The sequence below is a fragment of the Electrona antarctica genome, assembly GCF_951216825.1.
Source record: "Electrona antarctica genome assembly, chromosome: 18".
Taxonomy (NCBI): Eukaryota; Metazoa; Chordata; class Actinopteri; order Myctophiformes; family Myctophidae; genus Electrona; species Electrona antarctica.
Window position 1 is genome coordinate 34714766 of NC_136799.1, and position 27168 is coordinate 34741933.

Below are 27168 nucleotides of genomic sequence, written 5' to 3' on the forward strand. Positions count from 1 at the left end.
TGGCACTGGTGGGTGACGGTGACGCAAGACAGACAACACGCAAGACCCCCCCCATACCTACCCCCCGGCCCCCTCCCCGCGCATCGTGTGAGAGGCTTGGAGCACGTGCGGCCAAAGGGTGTACTGTCTTGGTAGTGTCCTAAAACACAACAAACCTTTAGTTTCCACACAAGCAATGTGCAGTCAGCTGCTCAATGTACTGGTCAACTCATTCATGTAGGAGGCCCAGGCAGGTAACGCAGGTTAATGATAAAATGCGTTAGTTTTTACTTAGGACGTATACCTGTTACGGTTAGTATAGCCCTTTAAGATTACTGTGTTGACTACCGCTTTTAAAGCGACAGTACTGTATCACAACGGTTTGTTATCATGGCGGAATGGAAGCGGTCCATCTCAAATCCCTCCTCGGTCTCTGAAAACATGACATCCCTCGCTCGAGCTCTGTCCCATCCGAAGTTGAACCACATCGATCCTCCGTCGGAGTCTCAGTTCACCAGCTCCGCTTCGCAGACGAACCTATATCGTGGAAATGTTTCAGCCCGAAGAAGAAACTTGTCGAGCTCCACTAATCTGAATGACTCCGTAGAGTCCATCTCTCCTTGTGCTGAGGCGCGAGTCCTTGTCATCAACACCGGAGGGACTATTGGAATGACCCTTCGTGATAACGGTAGCGTTATTTATCATTTTCTGATTTATTTTTTATTTGAATCTTTTGGTTCCTTGGTTTGTTGCTGACGAATGTGAGATCAGGACACGAACATCAGCCAGGGCAGATAATGATCTACTATGGCAATATGCTATCTATGCATGTGTTTATTAGGAAATTCTTTACGATTTTACGACTTCTACTACTCCTAATACGATATTGGTCTTTGGGGGACGCCTTAATAAGTAATAATGTAATTAAAGGTGCCGTAGATTTGGTTATTGTCTCAGGAACAACTGAACAGGCACGCACATTTTGCACAACAATGCCAAATGAACTAGCCAGCCACCTTATTTTGTACACTATCTTCTGACTCTGAAGTAAAGTAAAGTTACTTTACACAGTTTACTTTACGCCTAGTCGCCTACCATGCAGGCATTTTGACAGGACACCAGCCTTCATTTAGGGGTCTTGTCCAAGTCTATGGATGCTATCTGGTTTTGGAATAGTGTTCACTGCACCTGTCCTAGACTCTAGGACAGGTGCACCGTGCATCAGCAACTGTGAGAGGACAAGAAAGTTAGCCATGGATATTTAAAGTAATCATCATGACGACATTGCATGGCAACATAACATCACAGAAGCAATTCTCTCTCTACCCCTCTTTCTCTCTCCCCCCCTCAATGTGTAACTAACTAGGAGGTCACAGGTGAGAGATTAGATTGTGCAACATCTTGAGCAAAATGTGGTTCACTAATCACTACACACAATGTTAAAAACATTTCCATTACAGGACTCCCCAAGGTCACTCACAATTCTTTCACAATTGCACTGAACGAGTTGAAGTTTGACATGAGGCTGAAGTTGTCAAGTTAATAATATAAAATATTACTGACATGCCATGTACACTACACATAACATACAGTAACCCCATGCAATAGCCCTATGCAGAACTTACTGTAACATCCCATGGTTGTTTACTTATCTGTACTGTGAGTCCACCATTAATTGTCATTTTGCACTTGAGTAAAGGGGATAAGGCCTTTGGTGAAATATAGGAAATCAAATTGCAGGTAGCCTTACTAGCCTGGCAATGTTGTTGCATTCCTAGTCAATATTAATGGGCTATCTTCTGATGATTGAAAAAGTTTATATTGAATTGTCTTGAATTTTCATTGTGTAACTATTAAAGGTCAAAGATTGTGCTTGCAGAAAGTTGATCTTTGTGGATCCTAAATGTAGAAAGTCCAGGTGACGTCTATTCCAGGACCAGGCCCAGCACTCACATGTCTAGGACCAGGCCCAGCACTCGCATGTCTATTCCAGGACCAGGCCCAGCGCTCACATGTCTCCCAGCTGCCACATCTCATGTCTCATGTCTCATTCATGCTTCAAGTCATGAAGAGTTTCCCCATGGCTCATATTCAGAGTTAAGAAGACTTGGCAGTAATGTTTGTGCCTTGAGTTCATTCATTGCGTAAAAGTTTGTTGTGCTTGGGCTAATGGTATGCTGTGCAGAAGGAAGTGGAACACTGAATGAAAACGGTATCATTCATCTGATTCGATTAGATTGCACTTTATTCATCCCACAGGAAGAAATTAAGTTGTTACAGCAGCCAAGATACATAAAGGTTTATTAGTAAATTGAATGGATGTCTGATTGAGCTACACCATATGCTCAATTTTACCACTAGGGTTCAGTATGAGACTGGTGTGTGGTGGTTAGTTTCAGGGGAATACAATTATACTACCAGCAACTGTACTGATGGTACTAAGAAAATGGAAATAAAATCACAATGATCCTCTTGTGTTACTGTGACCCACAGTGTTGGCCCCAAAAGCCAATGCTTTTGTGGAGAACCTACGCAAGCTTCCAATCCTCCATGATGAACATTATGCCCAGCAGACATGCTTGTATGATTACTATGACAAACCGGAAAACATCTTGGTCCTTCCGTAAGTAAACCCATTCAATCACCTGACCCCGTCGCCACAGTTTCTACAACCTTTTTATTATTTATTTATTCTGCTGTTATCATCTCTTGTATTATTTTCTACCATAACCTTTTATTTTATTTTCCACATCACTGCTGTTATTTGATTTTGTAACTTTTGGTAAAAGCCTTGTAACTCCTCAAATTTGCTTTACAGGAATATTATTTCTTTTCAGTTTAGTTACATTCCATGCGCTAAACATGATACATGAATTTGTAAATATTCTGTTAGTATGATCATCCAGTGTAACCTCAATAGCCACTAAACAGTAACCACCAACATGACCTTGGAGTGTGTATTCATCACTTGCATTCTTCTATTTTTGTCTTCTGTACTTTAATGACAACTGAAAATAGATAAACACATTGAAAATATGTGATTATCTATGTGATAGCAGGGCCACATGGCTTAAGAACCGTTGGGTCTCTCAAGGCCACTTATGTATTATGTCACGTGATAGCTGCTACAATTACTGTTTGACTGGAAGTAAAATAACAGGAAGTGAGGTCATTACTCATTCCAGGGACAGCCATAACCTTGCGGTCGCCAGGCTTTCTGCAGTACTACCCGTGGAAACCCTTGTTTCTATTTACTGCTCAGTGCTCTGATCTGGTCTAGTCTAGAGCTCAACTATACTGTATTATCCAGTGTCATTTTGCATACACACATACAGTACATATACGCAGACCTCTCCATATATATACACTAGACCCAGACCAGATCAGAAAACTGCAATGCTTTGGTTGGTACTGAAAACTATACATCTTACACCAAAATAACATCTCACTCAAAATGTGTCGAATACTAAAACTGGAGTTATAAAGTAAATTTTCATCATGCATGCAATACTGCAGTGGGATACATTTATAATTATGTAAAACATCAGCAATGTAAACGAGACCGCCTAACACATTCCAGTAACTGTTTTAAACTACTTGACTACCATTAATTTGGCCAGTATTTTGTAAATCAGTTACTAGACAGATAGGCTACCCTTGTTTTAGTATGAATTTCGATCTTTCTGAAAAGAAGGAAATAAGTGTGGGGTCTGTTTTTGTTTTTGACTAGTAGGCCTAATGTTTGTTCTGAATAAATGGTGTGAACCTGTCAGTGGGATTGGGATTGTCATGATACAAGCCACACTTGATAATCAAAAAGGAAGAGATGAAATAAAACCTTGGCAGCACTCTTAACTCCTTGTGTTGCCTTGACAGGAAGCCAACATTCCATGCTGACCGCCTATTTCACGGGTCCGTGTAGTACTGGTAGCTCACTGTGTGCCTGCACTGTGCCTGAGAGTGTTTTAACGAATGTCTGTGCTTTCCCTGAATTCAAACGTAAAGGGGGTTCTTGGCTAGCAGGGAGGACTGTGACTGTCACCTCTTGACAGTGGGAGGAGGTGACAAAAAGAAGGGATGCAAATCATGCAATAACAGTAGAGCTGCAGGTTGACATGGGACACGTTATGTCCATTCCTTTGCCCTCACTACTGTTGCTGTCAACAAGCTACCGGTAGCTGCTTATCATGGCTGGCACAGGACCAGCCCCAATAGATAACCCTTACATATCTAAACCATTTCCATCAACATTGCTTCTAGGAGCTTGTGAGTGTAGGTACAGTGGTGACCTCATTTTGCTCCCTAATATGGCCACATGTACACAAAAATGCTGTATTTGTGTTGCAGTGTGGATGGAGATAAACAGGTTTCTCACATTATAAGCATAATTGCAGTGGGAGTTTAACATTTATTGAATATTTCCCGCTGTCATTGCATGTTTAATCCACATAGCACTTGCCTAGGATGTTCTGTTACTTTCGAATTGCCTTCTGTATGAACAAAATCACATTTGCATTTTGCACTGAGGCAGTTATTGACTTGTGACTTGTGTCTGACGATGACGGCTGCGTTTTTAGTCTTTTTAAAAACGGAATAATAAAAGAATCACACTTGTGTGAAGTGAGGGGCGCTCTTATCATCATACATCACATTCTGTGCTCAGTCATGGCCTTCACAGTGTTTTGATACCGATTGTCTCACTCCTGCATGCTGCATGGCTGTGCATGCTGTGTCACAGTGATGCCTGATTATACTTTGTCGATGCTGACGGTGTCATAGCAGTCAGTAGTCCATGGAAGTGTCCCTTCACTCCCAACATCTAGATTAGGATGAAGAGATCCTCAAAAGGGGGAGTGTTGGCTGTTGGGTGAGTTATGGTAAACATAAAGGGTCCACACACAAAGCAAGCACACAGCTTGGCTGTTCTGAACGAGACTTTGTGCGGTTGAGTAATTGAGCAGTGGCCCTGGGGTCACTGTTGTTGACTGTCCCCAGTTGGACTTGGTTTGGAGAAGTGACATACAAAATCGAGCGTTTGCTTACTCTGAGTGTTAAAATGATTTTGCAGTTAGTCCCTCTAATCTCACAGGGGTTTCCCAGGTTCTCTAACCTCGATCCAGCTCTTATATATCACCCTATTTAGCCTTCCTACTTTTTAATTTGGTAAATTGGAAAGTCCTCACTAAATCCCATGTCCTATTTTGCAGAATCGGCCACCTTCCGCTATGATCAAGCTTTTACAAAACTAATATTGCTAATGCCACTTAAACTAATATGTTTTACACGTATCTTTTCACTAACGTAAAGTCTTTGATTTTTGATACTTCAGCATGAACCTATTTAATATTTGTTCTACAAAACTGTCTTGAAGTACTACAAATCTGAAACAGTTCAATATGCAAGTTTAATAGGTTTGCTCCTTATACTATGCATCTGCTTAGCCTATTTTGAATACTTCCTTCTAAGGAGGCAATTAGTTTATTGATTTATTGAAAAGCTGTATTCATACGATATTGAGAGGCAAGCCACAGGGCTCTTCCCCCCATCCTCCAACCTTTATTTCCCCTTTACTTTCATTTCTAGAGGCTATGAGGCATCTTAACGTTGCTATGCTAATGCAATGCCCTGCTATACCTAAGGCTACATTGTGAATAATTGGTGATTTGAATATTGTTTCTTGTGGCACTTGGGCTTTAAGATTATCAACAACATATGTTCAAGGGTTGCACGTGGACCGAGGGCTAATTAGAAGTGTCTGCAGGCTGCTGGTTAGAAAGACAGGGGCTCGCCTGCCCGATTCCCCCTGCTGTTCTATTCAGTCTCATCTCCATTTAAAAAAAGCAGACCTATGATAATGGGGGGGGTGGGGGGGCTGTTGTGGTGCATCCCGTATCTTTAAAAGGGAGATTAAAAAAGAAAAATCTTTCACAGCTGCTCAGTCTCAGCCGGGCACGCTCTAGACGCAGGCACCATAACCGGGCGCCCAACTTAAACTCCACTTAAAAGGGGCATAATTATGTAATACATTTGAGCCTCTCCTCTTATAATTGGAATGAAAAGGCAACATGGGTTCTTGCCCCAACCTCAGTTGACCCATCCTTTTATTTACACAGAATGCTACTGTAGGTCAAAGTCTTTGTTCAGACTTTAGGGTAAATCCTAAAACTCAACCTATCTGCACTGGTTGCTGGGGTAACGACTGAACCGCATGGGTGTGTGAGTAATGCTCTATGCGACTCGTTGCAAGCTTGTAGATCGACTGTTTTCGTCATACAAAGAAGTAAATCAGGCATTCCAGCCAGGCTTCTGTGTCTATGTCCGGACTAAGACACATCTTCAGAAAACCGATTTGAATGGTATATAACCACCTAGGAATGTGGCTCAAATCGTAAAAGCAAAAAAAGAAAATCTGATTACAGTCTGGATCTGTCTGGAAAAAATAGATTTGGGTTGCCAGTCTGAACATAGTCAGTCGAAGCAATCCTGAAGCCCACATGAGCCACCTTCTGACCTTTTTGGCTTTGCCTGTATTTATAATATGTACAGTGTTGTAGTAGTGGTCCACACAACACTGGCACCTTACTGAGGAACAGGAATATACTGAATATACATAAGTAAACTATGCCCCTCCCTTCTCCCACCTCTCTCATCATTCTCTATCCGTGGGTTTAAACAGGTTTTGGCACCCCGCTGATGAAACAGAACGCCCAGCTAAATAGACTTTGTCTCGCTTCATAAAGTCTGCTTGCTTTTTAGGATTCCCCCCTTTACTTCCTTATTATCTTCTCTCTATGTTCCTCTAATTTAAACATAACCTGGTCCAACTCTATTAAGTGAACACAGTCAAGACAAAAGTGATTAACATTTTTTGCTTGTTTGTAATAGGTAATTTGCTTAATGCTGTGTTAATGCATCTGAGAGTAAAATGTCTGCACTTGCTGTGAATGCATAAAATTATGTTTTGCATTGTTTGTCCTGTGTGTTTGTGGGTTATTCTATTTATTTGACATTTCACTGGAGGATAAGCCCCTTGAGATGCAGCATCTCGTTTCGATGCAGCATCTCGTCCAGGGTGTCCTCAAAGCACAACACAAAACAAGAAAACAATCCAACACAGAACAAAAACATATCAACAAGGACATACACATAAATGCCCCACTACACCAGTATACTAGTATTCTTCAAATTCTTTAAATTGAAATCAAATTAAATAAGACCTATGCAAATAATCAAACATGATGCTAAAATCATAAAAGTCTTGGAACTTATATTGAACTTGTTTCTTAATCCAGGCTGTGTAAAAACAACAAACGGATAGTGTACTCTATTATGGAGTACTGCCCTTTGCTGGACTCGTGCAACATGACAACAGATGACTGGGGCAGACTTGGCAAGGATATTGAGGTAATCATTGCATTTTACACTCCATAGCTCAACCATTAACATGCCATGCCTTAGTTAATATATCCAGAAACCATTCACATTTCATCAACAGGCAATGTTTCATCAACATTCTTTATTTGGTGTCATTGTGCATGCCATAGTATGTGAAATATTCCATAATCCACAATGTGGTGTCTTGTGTGTGTGTGTGGTATTTGGCTGCAGAAAAACTATGAGAACTATGACGGTTTTGTGATCCTCCATGGCACAGACACCATGGCGTACACAGCGTCAGCCCTCTCCTTCATGTGTGAGAACCTGGGCAAGCCAATCATCCTCACTGGCTCACAGGTGCGAGCGGCTCTCTTCACAGGGCAGACAAATATAAACATTTCCTCAGATCTATAGTCGTTTATTAGCCCTCTGTTTAAAGATAAGAGCCTGCTGATAAGAGCCTGTTTTTCAGGTGCCAATCTACGAGATGAGGAACGATGGCAGAGACAACCTGCTGGGGGCGCTGTTGATCGCCGGACAATTTGTCATTCCTGAGGTGAGTGAATTGGGCGGCATCACCTGCAAATGGAGTGAAAGTGGGAGAGAAAGTTGCTGCTCTTATTTTTAGTTGGTTAATTATTATGCAATATTTTGTTGTGGGACATGAAGGCTTTTTGGAACAATTTGTTCCCGGCTTGAAAGGTATAGCAAGTAGGTGCAATATTTTGTGCATTGAATGAGATCATTGTCATGTGTCTTTCTGTCTTCAGGTCTGCCTGTATTTCTATAACAAACTGTACAGGGGAAATCGTGTGACTAAGGTGGATGCAGGCAGCTTCAATGCCTTCAATTCTCCTAACCTGGCCCCACTAGCCAACGCCGAAGTGGATATCACAAGTAACCAAGGGGTGGGAATGGGTTCTGTTCTGTTGTTGTGCCAACCAAGGTTATTATAATTAACTAAAACTAACAAAATAACAAAAACTAGAATTGAAAAGAATAGAAATAAAAATAATCAAGAAAATGTCCTTAATTTTAGTCTTCAGTATCTAATATTTGTCTTAAGAAATTACAGGTGTGGGGAGGAATCAATAGAGGGTATGCGCATGCTTAAAGTGAATGGCACATCGAGTGGCAAAGCAACAGGCAAAGTGAGTTTAACATTGTTTAATGCAATCAGATAGGACTTTTCTGTTTGGAATGCATGGGCTGTCAAGGCCAGAAAGTATTTCTTTGCCACTCAGTAGGCGTTCTTGCATAACTTCCGGGTTTGATGATGATGTCACGCGCATACACTATTGGCACAACGACTACATTGGGGAGAAAAAGCAGGTACAAAATAATTGGCTACTCTAAAATGGCAAAAATAGCCAATCTACAGACGATCTTGTACTGCATATTCTGCATATACTTAAAATCTTTAAATCGCATATTACAACAAAAAACTAACAAAAACTAAACAGACTAAGTCTTTTCGCTAAATAAAAACAAAACTATGAAACTTTAAAAACTGAAATTGACACCATGGAGTCAAAATGAGTGAAGAATTCTAAACCGTAACAACCTTGGCTCCAACTTTGGTCTCTAGAGATGCAGACTTGAACTGTTCTCTCCATCTATCCTGCAGTCAACTGGGACACAGTGTGGAGGGCCAACACTACTGCAAAGTTCCACGTGAGCACAGAGCTGAACCGGAACGTGGGCCTGCTCAGGCTCTTCCCTGGGATCACTGCTGCTACTGTGAGTCTGTGTTGCCAGGTCTTGCGAGAGAAACGAGAAACCAGTTTTATGAAAACAAGCCCAAAAGAAGTCACTATAGGCCACATGAGCACTGTAAACCTTTATACTAGGGATGTCCCGATCACATGTTTTGCTCCCGATCAGATAACGATCATTTGATTTTGAGTATGTTTATGCCATATCACAATAGTACAATATCCCAAATTGCAGACAATATCCATTGTAATATCATGATATGGATATAATATTGATACTAGGGATGTCCCAATCACATTTTTTGGCTCCCGATCCGATTCCGATCATTTGAAAATGACGTGATCTGCCCCGATTTCCGATCACCCAATCCGATCGGGACAACCCTGCTTTATACATCTGCTATTTGAAAGTAGCCCTTCTACAAGCTCACAACGTTGTGAGTTTGTATGTAGATCTGCCATTTTCAAAAAAATATTGAAATAAAATGTGGAAGCCAGGCTCCCTGGCTTCCACATTTTAGTGAAGTAATTTTAGTGGACGCAAGCAGGGCGGTAAACGGAACAGGACGGCACGGCAGACCGGCAGCCAGAACCAGCGACGGTAACGGCAGACAGCATACGGCATCAATGTTAAAATATTAAATATTTTTACCGTTCCGTGCCGTCCAGCAGGTAGTGCCGTCTACCGCTTGCCTGATCCCATGTGAATGCAGCATTAGGCACAAATACAATTAATTTGGGGGTCCATGGCATGAAAATGTTTTTTAAATTATAATGAAAAAATGTGGAAGCTCAAGGCCAAAATAAGCCCCCCCACCCGTGAAAAAAACAAACTACCGATATTTACAAGCAATTGCACAGAAAAGGAAGCCCACAGTTGCTTATAATAAGCGCGAATGGCAACACTGCTGTGAGTTCCTTCCTGGGCAAAGGGTGATGTAGCATGGCATTAAAGTGATGCTTGACTTCCATGCAACCACAGCAGGCTTATAACTGTAGAGCAGCTGTGGTGTAATGAATAACTTCTGAACTGGATCAACAGAAATGTTCTTCATTCCCTGACGTATTCCAGAAATTGTTTGTTGTCCTTGGCCATGGGTTTGTTTGTTGTGACTCATGGGAAAAAGCTGGTATTTGTTATTTTATATTCAGCAACTCGGTTTGATCTATTGCCTCTTGTACAGATCTGACTGACTTGGCTTTCTAAGTCTGTCTAAAGCAGGGAACTGATCCGTTACAGAATTGGGAAGGATATATTTTTATATCCCTTTACTGAATTTCCTGAATAAATTAGTAATTTACTTTTAAGATAGATTATTTTGGCAGTTTTTGTTTTAAATATATAGAGATTGCACATCTACCAACTTGGCTATTTCAATCTTCACTGTATGACAAATTATATAGGGTTTAAGTCATTTTGTTCAATCAATCTCTATCCTAGGAAATATTTTCGGCTAGACTTTTGAAACTTGCACCAAATGGCAGTTGAAAGGATTAGAAAGAAGCATCTCTCTGATAACTGGACTACAGTCTCAAACGAGGAGGAGAATTGACATGTGCTTGTTTTTTCTGTTCCCTGCCTTAGAATGGAATTTATAAAGGCAACAAGCCACTGCTTTTGTCTGTAAATGTAATATATTACAGTGCTTAAATTGCATAGTACCATTACATTACATATATTCCATTACTTCAAACTTAAAGTTCTGTTTCAAAGTTGCTTTGCTTTGAAAAATGAGATGCAGGATATGGGGCATGACCAATCACCCACCAAAGACCATGAATAGGCATAGGCTCGGTAACATTTATCTTCCCGGCCCCAAAGATGCTGAAGGGAGGAAGGCTTTACTGTCTCAATCTGCTCTCACTGCCCAGGTTGGCCATCAAGATCTAGCTGCCTTTATGAGCATTGGTTTTGATTAGGCACCAGGTACTCCTGTGCCTACTGTCTCTGTTGTGCTTGGGCATCTCTTGATATCTGTATTAAAGTATTCTATCCAGGAAGAAAAAAAACAAACAAAATAAATTACTATTACTTACTGTACATCAACCCTCATCTCAAAACATGAGCACAAGTTGACTTTGAAATCCCTGCTCTTTCCTGGTGACTGTGTGATGCATTTTCCTTGCTGCCATTCCAACTGTCCCTGCTCCAGATGCCAGGGCTACTGATGTTGTATAGGGTCTCCCAGTGCCAGTCAACCATTGAGTCAGGGACTTGTTGAATAGATGGCACCAGATGGGGTTTTAGGGGAGAGGCAGGGGTGTGTGGGTTTGTGTGTGTGGGGGTGGGTTTGTGTGGAGGGTTGAGGAGTGTAGATGAAATGGAATACTAATCGCTGACATTTAACCACTCCCACCCCGACGTCCATATTTTGGGCATGACAAAAGATTTTTGAGAATAGCAGATCTACAAGCTCACAATGCATTGCATCTGTGAGCTTGTATTATTTTGCCTTTTTACTAAGGCTTAAATGGTTAATTCAAGCCTTTCAGACATGCTTCTAGCTCGGTTAGATGGATGTGGGGTGTTTAGCTGAGGATTTTGTGTTTATCTGGGTGCAGGTGAGGGCATTCCTGCAACCGCCCATGGAGGGTGTTGTGCTGGAGACATACGGCAGCGGGAATTGCCCTGACAACCGTGCAGACCTCCTGGAGGAGCTGAAGAAGGCCACAGACCGGAGTGTCATCATCATCAACTGCACCCAGTGTCTGAGAGGGAGTGTGTCGACGTCATACGCCACCGGCAAGGTGAAAACTCTTTTTCAGTATAGTAACAGTACTGCAGTCTTGAGATAGAAAAAGAAAAAAAACATTTTTGTTCCATTTCGTAATTCCCATCAGGTTCTGATAGACGCAGGGCTGATTACTGGCTGTGACATGACTCCAGAGGCTGCCCTGTCCAAGCTGTCCTATGTCCTCGCCAAGTCAGAGCTTGACCTACGGGCCAAAAAGAAGGTGTGTGAGAGCTGTAAGAGAGCATGAAATTTAAACTAACATAAGCAAAGTGAGGTTAAAATGAAAAGTTGAATGCTGTGTGTGTGTGTGTTTCTTTCCAGATGATGGAAAAGAACCTCAGGGGTGAGATGATTGCTGACCTGGAGGGAGCCAAGCTCTCTTTGAGTGACAGCCGTTTCATTCAGGTCATTGCCAAGTCTCTGAGCATCAGCTGCAAGGAGGTGAGCTGACCACCGGCTATGAGACACACAAACATACAACACAGTTTTCATCATGTTCTGACCTTTAACTGACAAGGCACCAGGTTGGGCATGCCATTATGGTCGAACATTCTTAGAAAATAACCCAGGGTTTTTGAAAATAGCACATACAACGTGCTGCAAGCTTGTATAGATGGATTTTAAAAAACGGATGAAAAAAAACATGTACACATTTCTTTGAACTACATTTTCATGTATTCAGTCAGCTAATATCCCGCACGCACTTGTCTCTATGTAGGAGCTGGAAGCCATCCGAGATGCCCTGACGCCACCCCTGGCTTGTGCCGCTGCCAAAATCGGCGATGTGGAGGCTTTGGAGGCCATCAGGGAAATGGTGAGCAGCCATGTGTGGTTGCGTTTCCACACTTGGATAATCATTAACCGTTGTGTGATTGATTGAAAGATCATGTAAAAAGCCGCTTTGCACCAACAGCGAAGCTGTGTCTGGATGTACATGGGATGTTACATGCAGTGCTTTGGCCTCTCAATCGGTTTGAAAAAATATAGCGTATACGTCGTCTATGTGACCAAACTGGTAATGCAGGCCCATCCATTTCCTGAGAGAGTCACATGTATGTCTGCTCTGGCCTGTCTAGCCGGAGTACAACCACTGTATGAGAATATATTTATGAGCATATCGTTGGACTGAAACCTTGTATCTCCATATTTCAACTTCTTATGTTTTGTCATAAATTAATGTTGTTCTTCATCATACAAGAGTGTCACACAAAATTGGACCTGAACCCGTCAGGTTATTTTCTTTCGAAATAACCCATTACAGGCCTGACCTATTATTATTATTATTATTATACATAATTAAATCTAGTGGCTATGAAGCAGCCTTCATTAAGTTGAATGTTTTCACCTCAATGAAAATGGAATCTATGGTTGCACAAGCGTGCTTAGATTCCATGGGAGGTGCAGTTTGATACGCTGTCTGTGTGCTCTCCTCTCCGATTCACTGAACTGACAGCATAAGCAGCAAAACTTTGTTCCTCTGTGTATTGCGCTACTGTAATCTGATCCCAGGTCAGTCTAGTCATCGCAGAACTTCACAGCCCGAGTGAGCCCCGAGGCGAGGGCATCTGCTCCTTTCACACATTACAGCCAGCATAGATGGATCAACGATTTGTGTATTAGCTTGTCTGGCACCTAGTTGATCACGGTGAGCAACTGCACGTAGCCAGTAAACAGAGCTGCCATTGAGTTGTAGGAGGCGAGCAGTTAATACCCGTTTTCCATTGCCAACACAATAGCAACGGCTAGACCAGCGGTCGGCTGAGAGCGCCAGATCAATCATTAAATAGTGCGTGGACAAACGGGACATTCTGACCATTCTGATGCTCCCTCTGGCACCTATAGTCCCAGCTAAATGACTGATAGTTAGGAACCAAAGAGTCCCTTACGGGTATGTGATAATGTGACTCTTGAAATGATGAATGAAAATTTTAAATATTTGCCTTGTATAGGTTGTTAATGGTACCCCAGCTTATTATGAAAATAAGCTGTATGATTGGTCCGTTTTGAACAAAATGCCACTAATCACAAACGTGCAATTTCCGTGAAATTATACACGCACATTTCCACTAGGCCAAGGACGACATGCCACTCATTTTCCAAATCTGCCTCACGGTGGCGCTATAACAGGGCAATTCCTGTTTTTACCTAGAACTGTACAACTTTGTATGCACACTCTCTAGAGGCCATGGAAAAACATTTTCCCTGCATCCCTCCACATTTGCCGGTTAAAGCACCACCATGAGGCCGATGTCTGCAAAACACATTGTTTATATTAGTCAGATTTCATCCAAATCTCATGCAAATCGGAAACACGTGATCTCTGTAGTCATGTGATCAAGACGCATTTTGCCAAATATCACACACACTCCTATCCTCCTGGTGGAGACCTGTGCCCAGGAAGGGCACTGTATCTAGTTGTGCAATCTAGTGTGTGCATCTTTAAGATTATAGAGAAGATAATCTTATAAAATTATCCAGTGGGGAAGGGGGGGTGTGGCAACCAGATTTAAAATGTATTATGGTGGGCTTTATGTATATGAAACTGGGGGTCCTAGAAATGAAAAAGCTTCAGAATCACTGAGCTAGCTACAGCAGTGTTCTTTGTTGATGCTGTCAGTGCAGGCCATGTCATTGATTGTAGTCAACGGAGGTAGGGCTGATTAACTGAATATACTGCAATTTACCCCCACATCTGTGGTAAGCTTTGACCATAATGATAGTTCCCAGAAGTTGCAGTCAATTTGGACACTTTTCACTCGTGAAATTGTGGTCTTTACCATTTGTTTGGAATTAAAAGCATTTCTTTAACATTTCTTTCTCTAGAAAGGTTTAATTCACAAGAATTTACTTCAAAAGGTGTGCATTTAAAAGTTGGCCTTTAAAAAGTTAGCATTAAAAATCTGCATTAGAAAAAGGTGGTGCAATTATATTTTCTTCAGCATGGAACATCCTGACTGCTGTATCTCAGCATACATCTACCTTGACATATTAAGTACTTATAAATCCTATATATAATTTACTGGCGTCTCCCAGGGGTCTATAGGCCCCCTTCTTTTTTCCCCTCTACACCAAATCTATTTAGTTTGTAGAACGGGGACACTATGGTTCATGTGTTTAAATGCCTCCCTGGGGTTACAGCATAAGATATTTAATTTTTAATTTGACGTTCTCTTGTTATTCAGGGCAGTATCCTGAGTCTGGGTGACTATGATGGACGCACCCCTCTACATATCGCTGCTTGTGAGGGTCACCTGAAGGTGGTGCAGTACCTCCTGAGCCACGGGGCCACCGTCTATGCTAAAGATCGTTACGGGGACACACCCCTACGCAACGCTGTCCGCTTTAGGTAACACTGCTCAGTTCACACAATTAATGGATGATGACTTTGTGTGTGTGTCTATGCATGTGCGTGCTCGTGTGTGTGCGTGGGATTAATGATATAATTTGTGAAGACTTAAGTGTGGCAGTTAAAATCCCCCTTTGGCCATTAACAGCCATTTTACATACCTTATCCTCATCCCAGTCTTGAATGGAAATATGTTGTTAATAGCGTGTGTGTGTGTGTGTGTGTGTGTGTGTGTGTGTGTGTGTGTGTGTGTGTGTGTGTGTGTGTGTGTGTGTGTGTGTGTGTGTGTGTGTGTGTGTGTGTGTGTGTGTGTGTGTGTGTGTGTGTGTGTGTGTGTGTGTGTGTGTGTGTGTGTGTGTGTGTGTGTGTGTGTGTGTGTGTGGGGGGGGGGGTCGTTAGGTCTATTACATGGTAGGGAATCCGGTTCAGTTCATTGACAGTCACCTCCAAAGAGCGATGGAGTAGACACTGTCAGAAGGGCGTTGAAACCAGAGGAGAGATTCTTTAATGGAATTTAGAGGCCAAGCAATAATTATAAGCTAATTAGGCTAATTGTAATGTTTCCAGTCCAGGCGGGTGGTGTTTATTTTTATCAAAGTTGTGATTATTTTGTGTTGTCTTTCAATGACATTGCTCTAATTGTTTCTCGTGGCCACGTGCTGTCATGTTGGAAATGTGTGTGCGCACTGTGTACGGTTGTAGGATGGCTGTTGGCACTGCATGTATTTACTTTGTCTTTGTAGATGTAGACTTAAAGAGAGAAACTGTAACTGTAACTGAAGTAGATGTAAGTAATGTAGTTTATTAAAAAAAATACGGGTGGCAGCTACCAATTCGATCGGATCAAAACATGGATTAAAGAATATAAACCCTGGAAAACGTAGGCTACGGTTCTGGCAGGCTAGCCGATTAATTCAAGCCCGCCAGTTACTACGGTTCTGGCGGGCTTCGTGTTAAGAACTGTATTTGCCTGAACCGTGCACACGCCACTGTATTACTTTGGACTACTCAACTGAGCTTGCTCCTCTTCCTTTCTTCAAATTACCTATTACACACACACACACACACACACAGTAAAAAAAATGAATACATTATCACTGAGGATTTTACTGTGTAGCAACTACACCTGCAGATACACACACCTCGCCTACCATGCCATTGCCATACCCATTTTCGTTTACGTCATTTGGCTGTGAAATGATTGTTTTTTAGAACAGGAAATCAGAAAGACTCTTAAGTCAACACCATGTGACTCCTTTTGGTGACATTCACATTCCACACGCCACTACAATGTGCTAGGTGCCCATATAAGGAAGGACAGGTTAGAGGTTGAAGAACAAAAGAGAGGTGTGTCCTCTGAACCAGTCTTACCACCCAGCTCCCAGTTTCTCACAGATAGTAGATACTGGTTTGCTGACACTTCACAGGAAGTGTGTTTTTAAGTCCCCAATTATTGTATCTGTGTTTTACATCTTACAGCCCAAGGCTAACCCACTCCTGTAAACAATTACAGCTTGAAGCTGCAGTCATGAGTAACATGCTTAACATGTTGAGCTCTACATTGATTTTAAAAACGTATAAATAAAAAAATCTTTGCCCTCTTCTTCCATGGAGCTGCTGAAGTCACTGTGGGTGCGTTTGGAATTAAGCTCTGAGAATATGCTTTGATTTCAGAATGCTCTGGTGTTGACGTCAGAGTAGATACTCAGGAACTAATGCTGCCATTTTAAATTTCTTTCAAATTAACGTTAATTCATCCCATGAATAAATATTATTATTAAATGTTTTATTATTAAATATAGAAGCTTGTTGAATACTGTCTGGAGTACCAACAAGTTGCAACCATGTTGGATGTTACTTGGAGTGGTACGTTTGAGCTCTGGGTTCTCCCAGAGCTCAGCTCTCTGGAATTTCAGAGCATCAGCGTTCAAAAATTCAAACGACCAGAGAGAGTCCCGGATGCATTCCAATTTTCTAATGCACCGTATGTAGCTCCTGTATGGGTGGTTAACTGTGAGGGCGTAGAGAACCTGTCCCTACCTGTCTGGTGACAAATCACTCTGACATCACATAACCTCTGTCAGTACAATTTCAGAAGCTAGTTTGAAGATGCTACTTTTGTACTAAAACAAATTACAATTCAGTAACATTATAAAACTAGAAAAAGTGCCCTTCTGGGCACAGGTCTCCACCAGGAGGATAGGAGTGTGTGAGATGTTTGGCAAAATGTTTAGGAGTAATATAAACATGTTTTTTTGTTTTGTTTTGTTTTTTGCAACAATGTTCTTCATTTTGTTGAGGAAATGCAGAGCCAGATCACTCATCGAATCTCTGAGGATAGAATTCTGGATGAGCAGGACATGTGCAGCATTTTGAACGAAACGGGCCACTCCTGAAAACGTTAGAAGGCAATGTTAGCCAATCAGTGTAGAATCTGATAAAACCAACAGACTCGTCTTGATCACATGACTACAGAGATCATGTGTACCGATTTGCGTGAGATTTGGATGAAATCTGTGTGACTAACATAAGCAATGTGTTTAGCAGAAATCGGCCTCATGGTGGCGCTATAACCGGCAGATGTGGAGGGATGCAGGGACAATGTTTTTCCATGGCCTCTAAGGAGTGCGCATACATAAGTTGTATACAGATTGATGAAGTTATAGCTAAAAACAGGAATTGGCCTGTTATAGCGCCACCATGAGGCTGATTTGGAAAAGAATGAGTGGCATGTCGTCCTTGGCCTAGTGGAAATGTGCGTGTATAATTTCACGGAAATTGTGTGTTTGTGATTTGTGGCATTTTGTTCGAAACGGACCAATCATGTGAGCTTTGGAAGCCAATATTAGCCAATCAGGATGGAAGATGGGAAATTGTGCAGATCTGTGTTGATCACATGACTATGGAGATAGTGTATACCGAATTGTGTGATGTATGGATAAAATGTGTACGAGTAATCTACAGAAATGTGTTTTGCCTAAATCAGCCTCATGGTGGCGCTATAACAGGCCGTTGAGGAATATTTGGGGCAGAGGTTCGTCGTTGGCATCCATGGAGTGTGTGTGCAAAGTTTGGCATGGATCGTTGGCATGGATCGGGCCAACGGTACCGGAGATTAGCTGATAACGGACGGACGGACGGAAGGACGGAAGGAAGGAAGGACACACACACGGACGGAGTGCAAAACATACTCTCTCCCCATGCCTTCGGCCTGGTGGAGACAATGATAGTCCAGAATTGTAATAGATACTTTTCACAGCAGACATTGGGTAAACACAGGGTGATGGGTAAACACAGCTGAAGTTTACAACTTTAACCACTTAAACACTATATACTTGACCACTCCAGGGTGCCCCAGGGGTCTCTACTGTTTCTGCCATCTTCCAACAGAGCATTTTTGTTGAATGTCTGCCTTATTACATGGCCAGAATAGGGACGCCAGGCTCCATTTTGTTTAATGTAGGTGTTACTGTGTGCCAGCATGGACAGCTCCTGTACAGTTAGTTTCATACAGAAATAAAGGAATCACACCCGTGTGAAGTGAGTGGTGCAACTCAGTGTGGGGGTCCCCGGAAGTTCCAGACCCACAGGATCGCGGCCAGGGTGCCGGCCTGGTTACCATTTGGGGGTCCCGGGGGAGTCCCTGGGGGATCCTCGGAACATCCAGACCCCCAGGAACGCGCCCAGGGGACCCACGCCACGTCCAAAACGGTTGAGAAATGACAGAGTTACCGTGTGGGGCTCACTCTACTCACTGTACTGTACTGGCACACCCGAGATCATCATATATACAGTTAATTTGTGCGTGTGTTAGGTTGCGCACAGGTGGTGAAAAACAACCATGCTATTTTCGTGCTCATACCCACCCAGCCAGGCAGGCAGCCAGCCAGCCACACACATAGCTCCGTAGTGGTTGCACCACTCAAAAATACAGAAATCGATAAATAAAACGGACTCACAATTAACATCATTACTTTCAGCTGTGTTTGTAAAGGGACCATCAGCCCTGGTATAATACTGAGAATGTGTACATGGTTTTATTGTTTTAATAGACAATGATTATTTTGTTCATGTTTCATGATGGCCGTAATATTATTGGTTTATAGAATAAATAATAATAATAATCTTCTTTGTCTCCTAACCACACAGACACATGGATGTAGTGAAACTGCTAAGGAAGACAGGAGCCCATTTCTCTAGAGATGAGCTGGAGGAAGCAGGCACTGAACTGTGCAAGTAAGACTGTGTGTGCGTGTGCGTGTGCGCGTGCGTGTGTGTGTGTTAAAAACTAAATTCATGATTTTTTTTTTTTTTTATGATTTTACTTTTCACTTCTTAGTTCCTAGTTAAATTGTAGATATGCTGGTCCCATAATGCGCTTGAGCCTTAGATCCTCAGATAGGACCCCATAGATTGTTACTAAAACTCGCATTACCTGGGGCGATCAGGCTTTTGTGGCCCGGGCACGAATGCTTTCAAACGCCCTTACCTGATGATCTAAGGCTAGCAGAGAAACAATGCACGTAGTCTCCCATAGCTGAATGGGTAGAGAGGCAGCCTGGGAAACAGAAGGACCCGGTTTCGCATCGTCGTCTTCGAAGTGTTCCTGAGCAAGATACTTAACCCCTTTCTGCTCCCCGGGCGCTGCCAGTGTAGCGCCCACTGCTCCAGTCCTAATGCTTAGGATGGGTTAAATGCAGAGGACACATTTCACTGTGTGTGCAAATATAATTTAAGAACACTTGTTCTTTACTTCAACAGTACCAATGCCATTATTCTTAACCTAGTGTAGCAGTCACAAATTTGAACTCTTCAGGAAGCACATTCCATAGTTTACACGCCATGACAGCAAAAGCTTGTTCCCTCTTGACATATCTTACAACTAGAAGAGACTTTTCCCCAGACCTCAGGTTACAAACGGGCTCATAAGGAATTAAAAGGTTGGAAATGTAAAATGTGCTTTTAATGTCATAAGTACATTTATTTTATCAATTCTAAAATGTGTATAGGCTGCCTGTGGATGGATGCTACTGCTGGAGTGATTTGCTGAGTTTCTTTCCATTCACTTTGTAACAGCATTGTTATGAACACGCTGAAACAGGAATAGATAGAATTACAGTAGTCCAGATGAACAGATATAAAATGGCTTTCTGAATTATCTTTAAATGACAGGAATGCTCTGATTTTAGAAATTGTTCCAAGTATATGCGTACATATAGTATACACATCATGAGTATTTGTTGCATGCAAGCATGTACGTACTTCAACAGCCCGCAAAAAAACACGTAAGAGCATGTTCTCAGCTCTCCCAGCATTGACCCATCCTACATAGCCGTCACAGGTACGACCAGTTGTCCCAGTCTTGCGTAAACAGCAGGAATCTTGTTCAGCAGCATAGCTGTGAATCTCTTCAACATCTCCAACGTCAGCAGTCAGAGGAGACACTGGCTGGTGCCCATTTACTTTTTGTTTATCTGGATGATACATTTTTATAAAGCTTTGAGTTGATACAATCGAGTTCAGCTTGTATCTACTGTTTCAGAGGTGAATACTATGAATATTAAGAAGAAGAATATTAAGCTCTGTTGACATAAAACGAAAACACGCCAGCTTGTTTACACTCATAAAATAACTGGTATTATTCATGAAGCATGTTTCTGTTAAACTGTTCATTTCTTACTTACTACTATACAAATAAATAAAATGACACAGAACTGATATACCTGATATGAACCCTAGTGTCCCTATTCTGGGTCAAACATTCGGCAAAAATAATAATATTAAAATAAATCTACAGGCTCACAACGTGTGTATTGCGTCATGTTATTGCTTGTAGATCAGCTATTCAAAAGGAACTCTGGGTACTACACACTATTTTATTTTATTATTATTCATTTGATGGCACAATTTAGTTGGAGTTGAAGTACATTTCAACAAATAGGTGTGTGTAGTCAATGCAATTTAAATGTTACTATCCTTTTCTTTTTAATAAAGCGTGTACTTTTGTAGTAAGTTAACCCTGTCATTTGCTGTTGTTTTCAGAATAGCAGCCATCGGTGACCTGGAAGGCCTGGAGATTTGGAGTGTGGCTGGAGCTGATCTGAATAAACCTGGTTATGATGGACAGACAGCCAGTGGAGTGGTGAGTTTGGGCATAATGTAGTAATTGAAAATGTCAATGTAGTGTTCTCAATGTAATTGTAATTATCACTTCTCCCATAGAAAGGTGATGGCCAACACTCCCTACATTTGCTTATGATTTTGTATCTTGGTGTTATTTTTTTATGCTCCGTATGTTGATGAATTGAATACATAGGACGACAATGGAAACAAGTCCTCAGGACCTTTTTTGTGTTAGCCATTTAGCCCAAATGTATGACTGTTCACTGTATCCATGTTGTTTACATTTCTGACCAATAAAGTATTCATTCTAATCTAATGTCTGCTAGTAACTTTGATTACTTGGACCTTTCTAGGCACAGGCTCTTGGCAACAAGGAAGTGGTGATGTGCATAAGACAGCTCATGAGCCCCAAAGCCCAGGTAACATTTGTTTTCCAGTCCAGCAACTACTGTACATGCCTTTTATAATTTAAACTCAAATCGGCCACTGTTCATAGTCACTGTTCAGATTCACTGTTTAGACTCACTGACTCAATGTTCATACTCGCTTTTTAGACTTGCTGTTTAGACTCGTTCAGACTCGCTGTTCAAACTCGCTGTTTTTAGACTTGCGGTTTAGACTAGGTTTTTGCATAAGATGCTCTGTACCAATCTAGCACTGACATCAATTGCACTATGATTCTCCAGAATAATGTTAATGTTCTCCTTCAACCGCATGTCTTTCTTGCTGTTCCAGAACGTATTTGATGAATTTAATGAGTATGATGAGTATGATGATGATGAGGTAAATGACCCAGAGTGGAAGTGTTTCTCCCGTATCGAGAGTGAGATCTCTCTTAGCATGGCTCCTGTGATTGCCTTATATGGGCTTCCCTTACACCTTGTGCTGTGACTCATGCATTTTGTGTTCCATTAATTTTGTGTGGTGATATTTAGTCTTTACCTGACCATTTTGAATGCCAGCTTGGGTTAATACTGGCAGCACAGATGTTATCCTAAAAGTGCTGCTGCATCAAATAGTTTTAATCTTTTTGCAATCCATTATATTGACTCCTCGGGTGGAGCAAGGCTGTTGTTTTTTGCAAAAATGAATTAAAATTTCAATGTGAAAGTGGTTTTCAAATAAAGCAACTTCTTATTCACCATTTTAATAATTGCTACACAGATATGACCTAACCTTGCTTCACCCTCCCCCACCTCCCCACCTTTTTTGTGCTATGCTGTGGGGGGGGGGGCTCATATATACTTAGTTGCATGCCAGTGTCACAGCTAAAATAGCAGATTTACAACAAGTTCATGCATTGTGATGCTGCAATGAGATATGTGACCTGTTTATTTTTTTCTCTCTTCTCAGAATGGCGGAGTGATTGAGTTCAAGGCATCACCATCTGGGTGCTAGGATGGTGCTGGTCTGCTGGATGAAAACAACTGGACCTGTCTGCTTCATTTATACACCCAACTTGTTTTCATCAGTCTGTACTCAAGTTTCACATTGTCTCTAAGCCTGATTTATACTCTGTTGTGCAGCGGCATCGCATGCCTAAAATAGCAGATCTACAAGCTCACAAAGCCTCACATTGCAACGTGTTGTGAGCTTGTAGCTTTTTACGGCAAGCGTCACTGGCACAACTAAGTATAAGTCAGCATTAGGCTAATGTACTTTGTTGCATGACCCTTCCACTCGACAAAACATATTTATTAATTCTATTTTTTTAAATCTTTCTTCTGCTGAAAAATCATATGTAATTTGTTGTGTGATTCTGACAGGGTCATGCGGGGAAGTATAAAATGAGCCTTTAGACCGTAAACATATATACCTGTAAAATTCCATATTACTTAAAGCCATATAGACTTGCTTTAGTTTGGGCCCTAATCTAGTGTCCGTCCAAAACTCTTCAACAACAGAAGTATAGCACAGTGCCCAGAGTGGGCAGCACTACTGTAGCACTAGGTGTGGGTGTTGTACCACAACAGTTTGTGTATATGAAAACATGTTATCATGTTGAATGTTTGAATCCTATGTTTTTACTACAAAGTATGAAAGACAGACCATATAATGTAACATCACATTAGTTAATTTGAGGCAACTTTGAATAGATTAGCATTGGATGTATTCTGTAAAATACCAACAATATTTAAGGTTCTATTCAAACACATTTTATTTGCATCTGTTCAGAGCTAAAATGTCCATAATACGATTACAATGACTTATTTATTGAGTTTGTCCGGAATGGATAGCTCAGTAGGTTGAGTGCTCACCTTTGAATTGCACATTTCTGACTTTGATCCTGGCCATCGTCAACTCAGCCTATGCGTAACATGGCTTGGAAAACATAATGGTAAACATTATGGTAAAGTGCTGGGAGCTGGTTGTATGTGTGGCGTACTGGCGTTCCACCTCAGGTAGTCCTTCTCTCAGGGGTTTGGCACATAAAAGGATAGACGCCCTTGTTGCTTGGCTGATACTGACAATAAGCTAACTTTCTTATGTTAAAGGGTGATTTTGTAGGCAGGGGTGTGTTAAACTGGACACAGTAGGGTCATGTCCATACTTTTAGTTTGGATATGAGCAACAGAAGCCACATCTGAACCTAGCATATAGTTTTACATGTAGGCATTGTAGTAAGCAAAACTGCAATAACCATCCATGCTCATCCAGCCAGTTTCTATACTTGCTGCCCCAGCTTGAAAGCCCACATACCTCACTACACTTCATGTCAAATTAAGACTATTGTGTGAGCTGTGTAAGAATTTCCATCCTTGCTGTAGTGTCTGCTTTCTTTTATCTGGAGTGTTTCATTTAAATTTCCTCATTTAGAGCCTTTGGCAGATTGTGCTGGATTTATGCCAAAAATGGTTATAGTGTTAATCTCTGCTGCTCACCAACCTTTAGTTTGTTCAAATGAAATTGCCATGGCAATTCAGGTCATTTTGCAGTGCTTTTATGTTATTACATATTACATGTAATTCTGCGATTACACATAGCTATAAAGAATGGCTATATTTTGATGATTTACTCAGTTGTGTGGGTGTAAATTATTTGCTTTTACTGCTGTGTCCACTGCTGTTCTGGTTATTTTCCAGTGATTTATTGTGAAAATATATGGATTTGTCAGTAGTCTTCTTTTTTTATTTACTGTTAACTGTTTGGTGTCTCTGCTGCTTCACATGTTAGTACTACTGCAGTTATTGAATATTGAATGTTGTAATGTTGATTATAATGACACAATGTAGTCTTGAGCATACATAAATAAAATATATTTCACATTTCCTGTGTGATTTGAATGTGATGTGGCTGTCCATATGAATGTATCTTAAATTGTTGGAGGTCACTTTCATTAGTGTGCAGCCCATGGTCCTTGGCTACACATTGGCTATATAAAGAATGGATATATTTGGGTGATTTACTAGGTTGCTAAATTATTTGCAACTTATACTGCTGCTGTGTCCACTGCTGTTCTGGTTATTTTTCTGTGATGTATTATGAAAGTGTATGGATTTGTCTTTTTTTGCCCAGATCCCTGGCTGTATTCGCTAAAGGAATGTGTTCAGAATAATAATGGGATGCTAGTATCGACAGCATAGGCCCTTTTTACTAAGAGAAATCCCCAATCAATTGCACCCAGGCCAGGCTAACACTGATCTGCACACGCTTTTGTCTGCATGTCTTTCTCTACTATATGTTTCCACTAATACAAATGGATGTAGCGACAAAGATAACATTTCAATTGCACGTGGCTGTGAAAAATGTCTCAGCCCATTAGAAGCTATAGTGTTTGCCATCTGTGTCGTCAGGGCGGCTGCCGGATAAAGCTTTTGCTGATGGAACCCAGCTCATCCGGTCTGACCAGCATGGTCTTCATTCTTCTCTGAATGAGAGGCTTGTATGAGCCTACCCCAAAACACTATATAAAGACCTGTTCCACTCCTATAAGACACTCAGTCCAGGATGGGACAACGCAAGGATGTAGAGTTAAAGGTAAGCTCAGCTCTTCATTTGTAATTGATAGGCAGGAGGTCATGACCTAAAATATCCATGAATTCAAGTCTCCATGGGGTGAGTAATCGATAGGGAAAAAAGTCATTTTTGTAGTGTAAATGTAGTTACTGGGTCCTGGCCAATGGCCATGTTTCTCAAATCGATCCTATAGCGACTCACAGTCGGGGGCTGTCATTTTGTTTCACTTGTTGTGCCTGTAAAGCTTATAGCCTAACAGGGATTAAGGGGTATATAACTGCAAATACATATGAGCATGTTTAGTTGAGTGGATGACTATAAGTGTCTCATATAGCAAACAATCACGGAATCTAAAGCTGTTTTTTTTGTCATCAGGGTGTGGAGGACGATGGTGATGAAGATTCTGTGAAGAAGCCTTATAGTCTTTCTGGTTAAGTGGTTCTTAACAGTTCAACAGTTCTTTGCCAAAATTGTGAAATGTTTAGGACCACTTGACCAGGTGGACAAATGCTGCCACAATGGAACTGGATTATGAAAAGTGACAACTCTCCAGGTCTTGATATCTTCTTATAGGCTGTATTTTACAATGTATCTCTCTCTCCCTTTCTCTCTCTTAAGAGAGAGAGAGGGAGAGAGAGAGAGAAAGAAAGAAAGAGAAATTAAAAGTAGTAATTACTACTTTTCATTTCTCTTTCTTTCTTTCTCTCTCTCTCTCTCTCTCTCTCACTCTCTCTCTCTCTCGCGCACACACGCACACACACACACACACACACACTCACTCACTCACTCACTCACTCACTCACTCACTCACACACACACACACACACACACACACTCACTCACTCACACACACACACACACACACACACACACACTCTCTCTCTCTTGTCTGCCCCTCTTGTGTAATACTGCAGGGCAGTAAAACGATGCATGCTGCTAGCGGTAATTTTATTCCACAGGCAGACATATGTTGATTATTGTGCTGCTATGGTGTCATTGTCTTATCACTCGTACTGTTGTTTTGGTTCATGACCAGTAATTAAAACAAGTCAATAAAGAACAAATTGCCTATGTGAGTTTGGAGCGTCCGGCCTGTGTACTGTGTGCCCGCGGGGTGGTCGCTGTCCATTGTCCTGATCCTGAAACATATGTGCCATTCCCTGTATAGAATAAGAACAGTAGAACAGTTTAATCAACAATGAGGTTTCAAGACAAAACACACGATCGGTTACTTATTATTTTTTTTACAAAAAGTTAAGTAAAAAAAGGGGGACAAAGATCGAACTTCTGACCAATAAAGGACTCAAAATTAGACACGGTCTTCATAATCCAAATTCGTTTTCCAGGGAGTAAGATTGCTTTGATGTAGCCTATATATGCTGCATAAATAATTCATAGGAGCGGTACCGATTATTCTTCTTCCCATCTAAACCACTCCTTTCTCTCTTTGATCTCAGCAGTGCGCTATCGCTGTTGCTAAACGTTTCTCACGAAACCGCCTGCATTTTGGAAACGCTAAATATTTTTGCAGGATAGGAGTGGCATTAATGAGCGGCCCTGAGCGATGTCCCTCCCTATACGTGAGCCTCCTGGGCAGCAGATGTATAGCAGTGTCCCCTGGGATCCGATCCTTGGAATTTCATCAGCAGTTGGGCTGGGGACTGACCCAAACCTCTGCTCCGAGTCTGAAGAAATCAGTGGTTGACGTGGTAAATCAACTTTGGTATGGATTGCAATTATCACCCGAACACAGAACACAACCCATCCCCGCCCCCGAACAACTGTTGTCGCGTGTTTTGTTTTGTGCATAGCAGCATATGAGAGAGAGAGACTGGTGGCACGCGTGCATGCGCCACGCGGTCTGTGTGTTGTGTGACATGTGGCGAGGGTAATCGGAGGAGTTCGTCAGTGATGGAAGAAGTTGGCCTACTCATGT

The 27168-nt window shown here is 41.6% G+C and overlaps 1 protein-coding gene across 3 annotated transcripts; it reads left to right on the forward strand.

Annotated features, from left to right (window-relative positions):
* Positions 1–106: 106 nt before the first annotated feature.
* On the forward strand, positions 107–24527 carry aspg (asparaginase homolog). 3 transcript variants are annotated; one of them, XM_079527204.1, is made up of 18 exons: positions 107–667; positions 2473–2602; positions 3856–3891; positions 7272–7383; positions 7588–7713; positions 7829–7912; positions 8127–8253; positions 8984–9096; positions 11634–11819; positions 11913–12026; positions 12128–12247; positions 12525–12620; positions 14989–15152; positions 19302–19388; positions 21195–21294; positions 21629–21694; positions 22011–22058; positions 22629–24527. In XM_079527204.1, exons 1-18 carry the CDS (start codon positions 370–372, stop codon positions 22671–22673), a joined length of 2052 nt encoding a protein of 683 aa, XP_079383330.1. In that variant the 5' UTR covers positions 107–369; the 3' UTR covers positions 22674–24527. The 3 variants fall into 3 exon arrangements, with proteins under 3 accessions (XP_079383330.1, XP_079383332.1, XP_079383331.1); XM_079527206.1 differs by lacking the exon at positions 22011–22058; XM_079527205.1 differs by lacking the exon at positions 3856–3891 and having other exon boundaries at positions 108–667.
* Positions 24528–27168: the final 2641 nt, after the last annotated feature.

Bases quoted from the DNA above. Each gene is read 5' to 3' on its own strand.
- aspg (XM_079527204.1), top strand. From the start codon at position 370: ATGGCGGAATGGAAGCGGTCCATCTCAAATCCCTCCTCGGTCTCTGAA. The intron at 9,097-11,633 runs GTGAGTCTGTGT...ATCTGGGTGCAG, and splicing joins CTGGGATCACTGCTGCTACT to GTGAGGGCATTCCTGCAACC. The intron at 12,248-12,524 runs GTGAGCTGACCA...GTCTCTATGTAG, and splicing joins TGAGCATCAGCTGCAAGGAG to GAGCTGGAAGCCATCCGAGA.